The sequence below is a fragment of the Pleurodeles waltl genome, chromosome 1_1 (assembly GCF_031143425.1).
Source record: "Pleurodeles waltl isolate 20211129_DDA chromosome 1_1, aPleWal1.hap1.20221129, whole genome shotgun sequence".
Classification (NCBI taxonomy): Eukaryota; Metazoa; Chordata; class Amphibia; order Caudata; family Salamandridae; genus Pleurodeles; species Pleurodeles waltl.
Genome location: NC_090436.1, coordinates 35,742,214 through 35,757,742, shown reverse-complemented (window position 1 = coordinate 35,757,742; position 15,529 = coordinate 35,742,214). Strand labels below are relative to the sequence as shown.

At 47.3% G+C, this 15,529-nt stretch overlaps 1 protein-coding gene across 1 annotated transcript in view; it reads left to right on the top strand.

Annotated features, from left to right (window-relative positions):
* The first annotated feature begins 14,213 nt into the window (after positions 1–14,213).
* Positions 14,214–15,529, top strand: part of LOC138259654 (disintegrin and metalloproteinase domain-containing protein 33-like) — a 371,113-nt gene continuing 369,797 nt past the window's right edge. Inside the window, exon 1 of the mRNA XM_069207553.1 lies at positions 14,214–15,035. Coding sequence (XP_069063654.1) covers positions 14,936–15,035 — 100 coding nt within the window. The 5' untranslated portion in view covers positions 14,214–14,935. The remainder of the gene's footprint in view (positions 15,036–15,529) is intronic.

Here is a 15,529-nt window from a genome sequence, read left to right as displayed (position 1 = left end):
TATCTTTTATCTGTCGCATATTCTATCAGAGGCTGAACAAAATTATTCTGTACTGGAACGAGAACTACTCGCTCTCAAAGTAGCTTGTAAGGAATGGAGGCATTTCCTGATGGGTTCCAGAGAGCCTTTTGAAGCTAGGACTGATCACCGTAATCTCCAGTGTCTTCAGAGCTTTCAGTATCGCATCAGTCGTCAGGCTCGATGGGCTTTCTTCTTTAGCCAGTACGATTTCGTGATCACGTACATACCTGGTTCCCAGAATTTAGTGGCAGATGCCTTATCCCACAGATATCCTGACATAGCCCAGATCTCCTCTCCACATCTTATTGAGTCTAGCAGGATCATCGGAGCTACTCAATCTTTTCAAGAACACATTCAATCCGAGTACCAGTTTCTGTCTGCTTCAGAATGGGATAGAGTGACTCCTTTTTTGCAGAAGAAGGACAACTACTTCTATCATCAACATGCTCTTTTCCTACCTACCAAGACAGTGCAGACAGAAGCCCTGCAAATGTGCCATTATTCTCCTATAGCCGGTCATCGAGGTATCAGGAAGACCCAGGAGCTGCTTCAGCGATCTTTTCGGTGGCCTTCGCTAAAGACAGACACTGAAACCTATGTGTCAGCATGTCCAGACTAAGACACCCCGAACTAAGGTGGCAGGTTTATTAAGACCTTTACCGGTTCCTTCCACTCCTTGGTGTACTCTATCCACGGATTTCATATGCTCTCTACCAACCTCCTCTGGTAACCAAGTAATCATGGTAACCGTAGATTCATTTACCAAGATGGCCCATTTTTCAGCCTTGAAGAAACTACCAACGGCCCCAGAAATGAGTCCCATTTTTCTACGGGATATTTTTCGCCTACATGGTCTTCCTCAAGAGGTCATTTTGGACAGATGGCCTCAATATGTATCACGTTTCTGGAGAGCCTTTTGAGCCTTCTTTAACATTGAGATTTCTTTATCCTCGGGTTTCCATCCACAAACGAATGGGCAAACTGAACGGGTGAATCAAGAACTTCAGCAGTATCTGAGATGTTACTGTAATGCCACACAAAGCAATTGGTCGGAATATCTTGCTCTTGCCGAGTTCTCCTAGAACAACACAATACATAGTGCGACCAAGACCACACCCTTTTATTGTACTTATGGATTTCATCCGAGGACTTTCACTACATTTTCTCGAACATCCTCTTCTGTGCCTGCAGTCACTTCTTTTTCACAACAAATTTGTCGAATCCAGGGCCTACTTCACACAACTCTCTTAGCTTCAAAACAAGCTATGAAGCGAAAGGCGGATCGTTATCGGCAAGCCGCACCTTTGTATCAAGTGGGCCACAAGGTATGGCTTTCTTCCAGATTTCTACCATCCCGGTTTTCCACCAATAATTTAAAACCACGTTTTTATGGACCCTTTCCAATTTCGCACATCCTGGATCCTGTAGTTGTGCTTCTCCGCTTACCTCATACCTGGAGGGTTCATTCTGTTTTCCATGTGTCCCAGTTAAAACCCTTTGTTCCTGATCCTTACCATCGCCAGTTCCAACGTCCACCTCCTCTTTCTATCAACGGACAGCCTGAGTATGAAGTCCAGGGGATCTGTAATTCCAGAATTTTTCGACGCAAACTACAGTTTTTGGTCCATTGGAAAGGATACCCCCTCAGTGACTGTTCTTGGGAGGATGCTTCCTCCGTCCATGCTCCCCGTTTGGTTCGCCTGTTTTTTGACAATCATCCTGACAAACCTGGTGCCTCGGGGAGGGGACCTACTGTAACACCACGCTCTGGCGCAGCGTCTCTTTCTGTCCTCGCGGGTGGAACGCGCTACCGATATTCGGAGCGTCGTTCCCCGCGTTTTTTGACTATGCTTTCTGGGAAGCATATATTTCGCTCCCGGTCGTGCTACACTTACTTGTAGCCTTTTTTCTTCCTTTGTTGTTGGTGGTGGGTTTTTTGTTGGTCCTTTTGCCTGTCTCTATCCATGTTGTGTCCATCTTGTCTTCTTCGTGTTTTTGTCCCAGCATGCTCTGTTTTTCTTTTATACTACTTCCTTTTTCCTATACTGGTCTATGGGCTTTTCCCAATCCAAGATGGTGTTACTTCCCTTTCCTGTGATGTCACTTCCCTTTTCTCAGTATATAAGTCAGTCAGTCTTGTTCCTCCTTGCGTTGCAAACACTTCCTTCTGGTTGTGCTGTTCACTCCTGTTCTTTGTTCCTGCTTTTTGTTTTGGGAGATTTTTGTCTGTTCTTTGTTACTGCTTTTGCCTTGGGAGATTTTTGCCTGTTCTTTGTTCATGCTTTTTGCATTGGAAGATTTTTGCCTGTTCTTTGTTCCTGCTTTTGCCTTGGGATATTTTTGCCTGTTCCTTTTTTCCTGCCTTTTACCCTGGATATTGCCTATTTTTGTTTCCTGTTATCAAGTCCTGTTTTTTCTTGTTTTCCTTCAGGAGTTCCTGTTAGAGGTTTTTTCCCCAGTGTTGGGGTTTTTTCCCTCTGGGACTCCTTCTGGAGGGTACGGTCTGCTTTGGCGTAGCCTGTCAAGCGGCACCGTGGCTACTAGAAGGGGTCGCCCTTATCTGGGAGTATCCAGGACCTGTAGAAGACTTGGGGGTTATTACAACTTTGGAGGAGGTGTTAATCCGTCCCAAATGTGACGGATATACCACCAACCGTATTACGAGTTCCATAGGATATAATGGACTTGTAAATGGCTGGTGGTATATCCGTCACTTTACCGTCACTTTTGGGACGGATTAACACCTCCTCCAAAGTTGTAATAACCCCCTTGGTGTATTCGCCAATCCGAAATCCAGAGGTGAGAAGTCCAGCGCAGTACGTGACAGATTGCAACGCCAAAAGATTCTGCGTTGTGAGGGCGCCATGGAAGATCCACAGGGAGAGGCGTCAGAAAATGCTCAAGCTATGTTACAGACTGTCCAACAACAAGCCCAAGAGTTACAACAGTTAAAGGCAGAGAACACTGCGCTACGACAGGTCTTGTCTTCCCGATCAATGGACATACCCCCCGTATCTGCTACTATTCCTCGATATTCCGGAGATCCTTTAAATATGAAGGAATTTTTGGACGCCCTGACGGTTTTCTTTGCCTTTCATCCACTCCAGTTTTCTTCGGATAAGACTAAGGTGGGCTATCTGATCAGCGCCTTGTCTGGTCCAGCGCTTGCTTGGGTGACTCCTCTGGTTTCTGCAGATGACCCAGTCCTGGCTAACTATTCCGCGTTCCTGACTGTTTTCAAACAAATGTTTGAGAGACCTGGGGTAGAAGCAGCAGCTGAACAAGCCTTATGTGACATTCAGCAGGGTAATCAGGATGTACTGCAGTATATAACCAGCTTCAAACAGCTGGCAGCTGAAACCTCCTGGGTAGAAGGCACCTTCGTAACCCTTTTCCGACGAGGCCTGCGTGAAGAAATTAAAGATGAGCTTGTACATTCTTCTCCAGCTTGTTCTTTGAAAGAATTAATGGATCAATCTATGAACATCGAGTATAGACTTCGAGAGCGCAAGATGGAAAGTCGTATAACTAGAGCTCCATACCAGTCCGGTACCTTCCGTGCTAGCAGTCGGCGAACGGAAGATAGTCCATCTGAAGCCTCTCCACCTCCCCATGAAGAGCCCATGCAGATAGATCTGGTTTGTGGGCCATTGACGGAGTCAGAAAGGGAGGAACGACGATGAAGGGGACTTTGGCTATACTGTGGTAAGGCTGGCCACCTGATCCGTAGTTGTCCGTACGTCCCTCAAGGCCTGCGGGAAACGCCAGCTCCCGTCCCCTGTAAGGAGGAAGGAGACGGGAGGAGCTGAAGTACCATCAATATGTTCCTCCAAAGAAAGCATGTCCACCCTGTTTATCCTCTCGGTCAAGTTACAAAGTTCACGAGATCAAGAAGAACATCTTCTGGCTCTCCTTGATTGTGGAGCCAATGGACTCTATCTGGATGAGACCTGGGCTACGAGTAAAGAAATTCCCCGCATTCCTAAAGAAACTCCTGAGCAGGTTCACACGGTGGATGGCTCTCCGTTAACCTCAGGACCTGTGGTGGCCTCAAATCCTACTCTTTTTTTGACATTTGGGGGGCATCAAGAACATGTTGCCTTTGATCTCATACCCTCACCAAATCACATCATGATTTTGGGAATTTCCTGGTTAGCCCGACACAACCCCTATATCAATTGGGAAACACGAACTATATCCCTAACGTCTTCATTTTGTCAACAGAATTGTTATTCCACTACTTCCTACTGGACTCCAAAAAGGTCCTGTCAGTCAAATAAGGATAACACTAATTCCATCAATATTATCCAGGGGGTTCCAGATTGTTATCAGGAATATATCAGGATTTTTCAGAAACCTAGTAATCCTATTTTGCCACCTCATCGCAGTTATGACTGTGCTATTCCTTTAATTCCTGATGAAGTCGTCCCCTTCGGTCGAATGTATTCTCTGACAGGCCAAGAAAAGAAGGTGCTAAGGGAATATTTAGACGACAACTTACACAACGGTTTGATTGCTCCTTCCACGTCCCCCGCTGGGGCTCCTCTCTTCTTCGTCCCAAAGAAGACTAAGGATCTGCGTCCTTGTGTGGACTTTCGTGAACTCAACAGAATAACGATTAAGGATCGATATCCACTGCCTTTAATCAGAGATATATTGGATGCCATTCAAGGAGCCAAGATATTTACTAAATTAGACTTACGGGGTGCCTATCATCTCCTTCAAGGAAGGAGATGAATGGAAGACTGCTTTCCATACGCCTTTTGGGCACTATGAGTATTGTGTTATGCCCTTTGGACTGACCAACGCCCCTTCTGTTTTTCAACGATTTATGAATTCAGTGTTCTCTGATGTACTCAATCAATTTGTAGTCATTTATTTGGATGATATCTTGATATATTCCCATGATCCTGAGTACCATGTAGATCATGTCCTGCAAGTCCTGGAAAGACTCAAGAAAAAACAATTGTTTTGTAAACCTGAGAAGTGTGAGTTCCATAAATCTGAAGTAAGGTATCTCGGTTTTTGTATTAATCAACACGGAATATCCATGGATCCTGACAAGGTCAGTGCCATATTAGATTGGCCTTCTCCAACGTCCATTAAAGAAACGCAATGTTTTCTTGGTTTATCAAACTTTTATCGTCAGTTTATTCAGAACTTTGCCCACCTACAAAGTTTCATAACACAAACAATTAAGAAAGAGAACCTGAAGAACGGTTTCATTTGGCTGAACGCGCGTTTCAAGAATTAAAGACAGCCTTTACCCAAGCACCCGTGTTGCGTCATCCTGACAATACCAAGAAATTTATCGTTGTGACTGATGCCTCAGACAGAGCTATTGGAGCAGTTCTGCTGCAGAAGCAAGACAATGATGGATTGGAACATCCTATCTTTTATCTGTCGCATATTCTATCAGAGGCTGAACAAAATTATTCTGTACTGGAACGAGAACTACTCGCTCTCAAAGTAGCTTGTAAGGAATGGAGGCATTTCCTGATGGGTTCCAGAGAGCCTTTTGAAGCTAGGACTGATCACCGTAATCTCCAGTGTCTTCAGAGCTTTCAGTATCGCATCAGTCGTCAGGCTCGATGGGCTTTCTTCTTTAGCCAGTACGATTTCGTGATCACGTACATACCTGGTTCCCAGAATTTAGTGGCAGATGCCTTATCCCACAGATATCCTGACATAGCCCAGATCTCCTCTCCACATCTTATTGAGTCTAGCAGGATCATCGGAGCTACTCAATCTTTTCAAGAACACATTCAATCCGAGTACCAGTTTCTGTCTGCTTCAGAATGGGAAAGAGTGACTCCTTTTTTGCAGAAGAAGGACAACTACTTCTATTATCAACATGCTCTTTTCCTACCTACCAAGACAGTGCAGACAGAAGCCCTGCAAATGTGCCATTATTCTCCTATAGCCGGTCATCGAGGTATCAGGAAGACCCAGGAGCTGCTTCAGCGATCTTTTCGGTGGCCTTCGCTAAAGACAGACACTGAAACCTATGTGTCAGCATGTCCAGACTAAGACACCCCGAACTAAGGTGGCAGGTTTATTAAGACCTTTACCGGTTCCTTCCACTCCTTGGTGTACTCTATCTACGGATTTCATATGCTCTCTACCAACCTCCTCTGGTAACCAAGTAATCATGGTAACCGTAGATTCATTTACCAAGATGGCCCATTTTTCAGCCTTGAAGAAACTACCAACGGCCCCAGAAATGAGTCCCATTTTTCTACGGGATATTTTTCGCCTACATGGTCTTCCTCAAGAGGTCATTTTGGACAGATGGCCTCAATATGTATCACGTTTCTGGAGAGCCTTTTGAGCCTTCTTTAACATTGAGATTTCTTTATCCTCGGGTTTCCATCCACAAACGAATGGGCAAACTGAACGGGTGAATCAAGAACTTCAGCAGTATCTGAGATGTTACTGTAATGCCACACAAAGCAATTGGTCGGAATATCTTGCTCTTGCCGAGTTCTCCTATAACAACACAATACATAGTGCGACCAAGACCACACCCTTTTATTGTACTTATGGATTTCATCCGAGGACTTTCACTACATTTTCTCGAACATCCTCTTCTGTGCCTGCAGTCACTTCTTTTTCACAACAAATTTGTCGAATCCAGGGCCTACTTCACACAACTCTCTTAGCTTCAAAACAAGCTATGAAGCAAAAGGCGGATCGTTATCGGCAAGCCGCACCTTTGTATCAAGTGGGCCACAAGGTATGGCTTTCTTCCAGATTTCTACCATCCCGGTTTTCCACCAATAATTTCCAACCACGTTTTTATGGACCCTTTCCAATTTCGCACATCCTGGAACCTGTAGTTGTGCTTCTCCGCTTACCTCATACCTGGAGGGTTCATTCTGTTTTCCATGTGTCCCAGTTAAAACCCTTTGTTCCTGATCCTTACCATCGCCAGTTCCAACGTCCACCTCCTCTTTCTATCAACGGACAGCCTGAGTATGAAGTCCAGGGGATCTGTAATTCCAGAATTTTTCGACGCAAACTACAGTTTTTGGTCCATTGGAAAGGATACCCCCTCAGTGACTGTTCTTGGGAGGATGCTTCCTCCGTCCATGCTCCCCGTTTGGTTCGCCTGCTTTTTGACAATCATCCTGACAAACCTGGTGCCTCGGGGAGGGGACCTACTGTAACACCACGCTCTGGCGCAGCGTCTCTTTCTGTCCTCGCGGGTGGAACGCGCTACTGATATTCGGAGCGCCGTTCCCCGCGTTTTTTGACTATGCTTTCTGGGAAGCATATATTTCGCTCCCGGTCGCGCTACACTTACTTGTAGCCTTTTTTCTTCTTTTGTTGTTGGTGGTGGGTTTTTTGTTGGTCCTTTTGCCTGTCTCTATCCATGTTGTGTCCATCTTGTCTTCTTCGTGTTTTTGTCCCAGCATGCTCTGTTTTTCTTTTATACTACTTCCTTTTTCCTATACTGGTCTATGGGCTTTTCCCAATCCAAGATGGTGTTACTTCCCTTTCCTGTGATGTCACTTCCCTTTTCTCAGTATATAAGTCAGTCAGTCTTGTTCCTCCTTGCGTTGCAAACACTTCCTTCTGGTTGTGCTGTTCACTCCTGTTCTTTGTTCCTGCTTTTTGTTTTGGGAGATTTTTGTCTGTTCTTTGTTACTGCTTTTGCCTTGGGAGATTTTTGCCTGTTCTTTGTTCATGCTTTTTGCCTTGGAAGATTTTTGCCTGTTCTTTGTTCCTGCTTTTGCCTTGGGATATTTTTGCCTGTTCCTTTTTTCCTACCTTTTACCCTGGATATTGCCTATTTTTGTTTCCTGTTATCAAGTCCTGTTTTTTCTTGTTTTCCTTCAGGAGTTCCTGTTAGAGGTTTTTTCCCCAGTGTTGGGGTTTTTTCCCTCTGGGACTCCTTCTGGAGGGTACGGTCTGCTTTGGCGTAGCCTGTCAAGCGGCACCGTGGCTACTAGAAGGGGTCGCCCTTATCTGGGAGTATCCAGGACCTGTAGAAGACTTGGGGGGTTATTACAACTTTGGAGGAGGTGTTAATCCGTCCCAAATGTGACGGATATACCACCAACCGTATTACGAGTTCCATAGGATATAATGGACTTGTAAATGGCTGGTGGTATATCCGTCACTTTACCGTCACTTTTGGGACGGATTAACACCTCCTCCAAAGTTGTAATAACCCCCTTGGTGTATTCGCCAATCCGAAATCCAGAGGTGAGAAGTCCAGCGCAGTACGTGACAGATTGCAACGCCAAAAGATTCTGCGTTGCGAGGGCGCCATGGAAGATCCACAGGGAGAGGCGTCAGAAAATGCTCAAGCTATGTTACAGACTGTCCAACAACAAGCCCAAGAGTTACAACAGTTACGGGCAGAGAACACTGCGCTACAACAGGTCTTGTCTTCCCGCTCAATGGACATACCCCCCGTATCTGCTACTATTCCTCGATATTCCGGAGATCCTTTAAATATGAAGGAATTTTTGGACGCCCTGACGGTTTTCTTTGCCTTTCATCCACTCCAGTTTTCTTCTGATAAGACTAAGGTGGGCTATCTGATCAGCGCCTTGTCTGGTACAGCGCTTGCTTGGGTGACTCCTCTGGTTTCTGCAGATGACCCAGTCCTGGCTAACTATTCCGCTTTCCTGACTGTTTTCAAACAAATGTTTGAGAGACCTGGGGTAGAAGCAGCAGCTGAACAAGCCTTATGTGACATTCAGCAGGGTAATCAGGATGTACTGCAGTATATAACCAGCTTCAAACAGCTGGCAGCTGAAACCTCCTGGGTAGAAGGCACCTTCGTAACCCTTTTCCGACGAGGCCTGCGTGAAGAAATTAAAGATGAGCTTGTACATTCTTCTCCAGCTTGTTCTTTGAAAGAATTAATGGATCAATCTCTGAACATCGAGTATAGACTTCGAGAGCGCAAGATGGAAAGTCGTATAACTAGAGCTCCATACCAGTCCGGTACCTTCCGTGCTAGCAGTCGGCGAACGGAAGATAGTCCATCTGAAGGCTCTCCACCTCCCCATGAAGAGCCCATGCAGATAGATCTGGTTTGTGGGCCATTGACGGAGTCAGAAAGGGAGGAACGACGATGGAGGGGACTTTGGCTATACTGTGGTAAGGCTGGCCACCTGATCCGTAGTTGTCCGTACGTCCCTCAAGGACTGCGGGAAACGCCAGCTCCCGTCCCCTGTAAGGAGGAAGGAGACGGGAGGAGCTGAAGTACCATCAATATGTTCCTCCAAAGAAAGCATGTCCACCCTGTTTATCCTCTCGGTCAAGTTACAAAGTTCACGAGATCAAGAAGAACATCTTCTGGCTCTCCTTGATTGTGGAGCCAGTGGACTCTATCTGGATGAGACCTGGGCTACGAGTAAAGAAATTCCCTGCATTCCTAAAGAAACTCCTGAGCAGGTTCACACGGTGGATGGCTCTCCGTTAACCTCAGGACCTGTGGTGGCCTCAACTCCTACTCTTTTTTTGACATTTGGGGGGCATCAAGAACATGTTGCCTTTGATCTCATACCCTCACCAAATCACATCATGATTTTGGGAATTTCCTGGTTAGCCCGACACAACCCCTATATCAATTGGGAAACACGAACTATATCCCTAACATCTTCATTTTGTCAACAGAATTGTTATTCCACTACTTCTTACTGGACTCCAAAAAGGTCCTGTCAGTCAAATAAGGATAACACTAATTCCATCAATATTATCCAGGGGGTTCCAGATTGTTATCAGGAATATATCAGGATTTTTCAGAAACCTAGTAATCCTATTTTGCCACCTCATCGCAGTTATGACTGTGCTATTCCTTTAATTCCTGATGAAGTCGTCCCCTTCGGTCGAATGTATTCTCTGACAGGCCAAGAAAAGAAGGTGCTAATGGAATATTTAGACGACAACTTACACAACGGTTTGATTGCTCCTTCCACGTCCCCCGCTGGGGCTCCTCTCTTCTTCGTCCCAAAGAAGACTAAGGATCTGCGTCCTTGTGTGGACTTTCGTGAACTCAACAGAATAACGATTAAGGATCGATATCCACTGCCTTTAATCAGAGATATATTGGATGCCATTCAAGGAGCCAAGATATTTACTAAATTAGACTTACGGGGTGCCTATCATCTCCTTCAAGGAAGGAGATGAATGGAAGACTGCTTTCCATACCCCTTTTGGGCACTATGAGTATTGTGTTATGCCCTTTGGACTGACCAACGCCCCTTCTGTTTTTCAACGATTTATGAATTCAGTGTTCTCTGATGTACTCAATCAATATGTAGTCATTTATTTGGATGATATCTTGATATATTCCCATGATCCTGAGTACCATGTAGTTCATGTCCTGCAAGTCCTGGAAAGACTCAAGAAAAAACAATTGTTTTGTAAACCTGAGAAGTGTGAGTTCCATAAATCTGAAGTAAGGTATCTCGGTTTTTGTATTAATCAACACGGAATATCCATGGATCCTGACAAGGTCAGTGCCATATTAGATTGGCCTTCTCCAACGTCCATTAAAGAAACGCAATGTTTTCTTGGTTTATCAAACTTTTATCGTCAGTTTATTCAGAACTTTGCCCACCTACAAAGTTTCATAACACAAACAATTAAGAAAGAGAACCTGAAGAAGGGTTTCATTTGGACCAAGGAGGCTGAACGCGCATTTCAAGAATTAAAGACTGCCTTTACCCAAGCACCCGTGTTGCGTCATCCTGACAATACCAAGAAATTTATCGTTGTGACTGATGCCTCAGACAGAGCTATTGGAGCAGTTCTGCTGCAGAAGCAAGACAACGATGGATTGGAACATCCTATCTTTTATCTGTCGCATATTCTATCAGAGGCTGAACAAAATTATTCTGTACTGGAACGAGAACTACTCGCTCTCAAAGTAGCTTGTAAGGAATGGAGGCATTTCCTGATGGGTTCCAGAGAGCCTTTTGAAGCTAGGACTGATCACCGTAATCTCCAGTGTCTTCAGAGCTTTCAGTATCGCATCAGTCGTCAGGCTCGATGGGCTTTCTTCTTTAGCCAGTACGATTTCGTGATCACGTACATACCTGGTTCCCAGAATTTAGTGGCAGATGCCTTATCCCACAGATATCCTGACATAGCCCAGATCTCCTCTCCACATCTTATTGAGTCTAGCAGGATCATCGGAGCTACTCAATCTTTTCAAGAACACATTCAATCCGAGTACAAGTTTCTGTCTGCTTCAGAATGGGATAGGGTGACTCCTTTTTTGCAGAAGAAGGACAACTACTTCTATCATCAACATGCTCTTTTCCTACCTACCAAGACAGTGCAGACAGAAGCCCTGCAAATGTGCCATATTCTCCTATAGCCGGTCATCGAGGTATCAGGAAGACCCAGGAGCTGCTTCAGCGATCTTTTCGGTGGCCTTCGCTAAAGACAGACACTGAAACCTATGTGTCAGCATGTCCAGACTAAGACACCCCGAACTAAGGTGGCAGGTTTATTAAGACCTTTACCGGTTCCTTCCACTCCTTGGTGTACTCTATCCACGGAATTCATATGCTCTCTACCAACCTCCTCTGGTAACCAAGTAATCATGGTAACCGTAGATTCATTTACCAAGATGGCCCATTTTTCAGCCTTGAAGAAACTACCAACGGCCCCAGAAATGAGTCCCATTTTTCTACGGGATATTTTTCGCCTACATGGTCTTCCTCAAGAGGTCATTTTGGACAGATGGCCTCAATATGTATCACGTTTCTGGAGAGCCTTTTGAGCCTTCTTTAACATTGAGATTTCTTTATCCTCGGGTTTCCATCCACAAACGAATGGGCAAACTGAACGGGTGAATCAAGAACTTCAGCAGTATCTGAGATGTTACTGTAATGCCACACAAAGCAATTGGTCGGAATATCTTGCTCTTGCCGAGTTCTCCTATAACAACACAATACATAGTGCGACCAAGACCACACCCTTTTATTGTACTTATGGATTTCATCCGAGGACTTTCACTACATTTTCTCGAACATCCTCTTCTGTGCCTGCAGTCACTTCTTTTTCACAACAAATTTGTCGAATCCAGGGCCTACTTCACACAACTCTCTTAGCTTCAAAACAAGCTATGAAGCGAAAGGCGGATCGTTATCGGCAAGCCGCACCTTTGTATCAAGTGGGCCACAAGGTATGGCTTTCTTCCAGATTTCTACCATCCCGGTTTTCCACCAATAATTTCAAACCACGTTTTTATGGACCCTTTCCAATTTCGCACATCCTGGATCCTATAGTTGTGCTTCTCCGCTTACCTCATACCTGGAGGGTTCATTCTGTTTTCCATGTGTCCCAGTTAAAACCCTTTGTTCCTGATCCTTACCATCGCCAGTTCCAACGTCCACCTCCTCTTTCTATCAACGGACAGCCTGAGTATGAAGTCCAGGGGATCTGTAATTCCAGAATTTTTCGACGCAAACTACAGTTTTTGGTCCATTGGAAAGGATACCCCCTCAGTGACTGTTCTTGGGAGGATGCTTCCTCCGTCCATGCTCCCCGTTTGGTTCGCCTGTTTTTTGACAATCATCCTGACAAACCTGGTGCCTCGGGGAGGGGACCTACTGTAACACCACGCTCTGGCGCAGCGTCTCTTTCTGTCCTCGCGGGTGGAACGCACTACCGATATTCGGAGCGCCGTTCCCCGCGTTTTTTGACTATGCTTTCTGGGAAGCATATATTTCGCTCCCAGTCGCGCTACACTTACTTGTAGCCTTTTTTCTTCTTTTGTTGTTGGTGGTGGGTTTTTTGTTGGTCCTTTTGCCTGTCTCTATCCATGTTGTGTCCATCTTGTCTTCTTCGTGTTTTTGTCCCAGCATGCTCTATTTTTCTTTTATACTACTTCCTTTTTCCTATACTGGTCTATGGGGTTTTCCCAATCCAAGATGGTGTTACTTCCCTTTCCTGTGATGTCACTTCCCTTTTCTCACTATATAAGTCAGTCAGTCTTGTTCCTCCTTGCGTTGCAAACACTTCCTTCTGGTTGTGCTGTTCACTCCTGTTCTTTGTTCCTGCTTTTTGTTTTGGGAGATTTTTACGAGTTCCATAGGATATAATGGACTTGTAAATGGCTGGTGGTATATCCGTCACTTTACCGTCACTTTGATTTGCTTGTGTTATTGGCTGAAGATGGAGGCAGAGTGTCCAAAGGCCGGGGAGTATTTTACAATCGGACCTCAATGTTTTTTATATTCTCCTACTGGACGTTTCACATTTTCTTACCCAAATATGGACAATAGCGCTCTTTTGGCATTCCCTAGCCTTTGCTTTCAGAGCCCTTGTTTTTACTGTACATAAAAGTGCTGCTGGGCGGTGGGGAGAATTAGATTTGTAAATGCAGATTTTTATTTTAAAGCGGTCTTTGTACGGAGGCTCGGCCTCTGGGACTTAAACAAGGCATGTTTGTCCTCTGTTTTTCTGGAACCATTGCAGGAGGGTCTGGGGGGTCCTTGCGCGCCCCTCCAAAAGCAGCTGCCTTCGGTGTGAGGCGGGCTTGCTGATCTGACTACAACATCCAGAATGCATCTGCGATAGTAATCTAGACAGCCTGCTGTTAAATGGGTAAAAAAATAACCGGTTCAGAGATAGGAAGGAGCCCAAAGTATAAGATGCTGGAGAAGCCAAACAGGGATGGTCAGGGGAGAGGGGGAGATGTGGGGGCAAAGGGAAGAGAAAGAATGAAAGAGGAGAGGAGGAGAGGCGGAGAGGCGGAGAGGCGGGGGGAGAGGTGGGGAGGGGAGGAGAGTGGAGGGTTATAGGCGAGAAGAGGGTTAAAGATACGAACGGGGGGAGGGCGAAACAAAGTGTAGGGTAGAAAATAAAAAAGTGGGGGTCGCAGAGTAAGGAGGCATAGGGTGCCTGGTGTGTAGGGCTGGGGTGAGAGGGCAGTCAGAGGGAGGGGAAGAGAAGGGTCTGGTAGGAGGGGTCCCCAGTAACACGAGAAAGGGGTCGTTGGGGGGGGCACGAGGTGTGGGGGGGCGTCTGAGGGCAGGACTGGAGGGAGGGGGCAGCTGTCGGGACAGAGGGAAGTGGGGGCCCTGGGGCAAAGAAGCAGAGAGTGTCTGAGCGGGGCAGGGAGAGGGGCAGAGAGGGGGTGTCTGAGGGCAGGACTGCAGGAGGGCGGAGCTGCCTGGGACAGGCGTGAGGGGCTCCGGGGCAGGGAGGGGGGAGGCGCTGACCATGGCAGGGAGGAGAGGGAGAGGGGCAGGACTGGAGGAGAGGAGCTGCAGCCCGGGCAGAGTGAGGGGGCAGCGGGGACAGTAGGGCCGGGCAGGACTGTGGGACAGAGAGAAGGGACGTCTGTCCCAGGGCAGGACAGTGGGACAGTGAGAGGAGACACCCCGGCGAAGATCTGTCCCAGGGCAGGATTGTGGGGCAGAGAGAAGATACACCATAACGGAGATCTGTCCCCTGGCAGGATTGTTTGGGACAGAGAGGGACAGAGGGAAAGGACATCCCGGCGCAGATCTGTCCCAGGGCAGGACTGTGAACGAAGAAACTGCTCCCCGGGACAGGATGTAAAGGCACCAGGGAGCTAGGGCAGAGCTGCCGGGCACAACTGCAGGGTTGAGGCTACTGCCCTAGACGTCCGGGCATTTCTCTCGGACAGGACTGCAGGGTCGAGGCTGCTGCCCCTGACAGCCGGACAGTTCTCCCGGACAGGACTGCAGGGTCGAGGCTGCTGCCCCTGACAGCCGGACAGTTCTCCCGGACAGGACTGCAGGGTCGAGGCTGCTGCCCCTGACAGCCGGACAGTTCTCCCGGACAGGACTGCAGGGTCGAGGCTGCTGCCCCTGACAGCCGGACAGTTCTCCCGGACAGGACTGCAGGGTCGAGGCTGCTGCCCTTGATAGCCGGGCAGTGAGGCCGGGCAGTGGCTCCCGCGGAGACAGAGATGGGCCGGGTGTGTCCGGGCTCCCCGGGCCGGTACTGGCTTCTTCTACTGCTCCTCGTACCCCCTGGGCACCCCGGGACCGTGGCACCCACAGGACGAGGTAAGAACCCGCTCTGTCCGGGGCAGGGGCACTGCTGAGCCGGGGCTGGGGTCGTCTGCTTTACCACCCCTGGGGGCAGAGGGTGACCCCCAGGGCCGGCGGCTGGGGCCACACACACCCGTGACATGCACAGGGTGCGGTCCTCATTCAGAAGTATGAGCGATTCATCTCACGTTGGGATACTTCTTATATAGCGCTGCATAGCGCACACTCCAAGCTGACCCAAGCGCTACCAGTGTCTGAGTGCGGGAAACGGGGTTGGGGTGATATCGTGATATTGGCAGGTCGCGCAGCGGTAGCGCGTGGAGAAGCCGGGGTCTGAATGCCATGTATGCAGTTTTCGAGCACTGATTTAGCAGTTAACCAACAAGCGCTGCGAGACCCCATTATTGCTAGAAGTGTACAGCACTATACACGTTCTGTCCCATACTCGTAATTTTCTCGCTGCTGTTCCAAGCCTGACCTCCGTGCACTACTCCTCTCAGCTTTCTCCG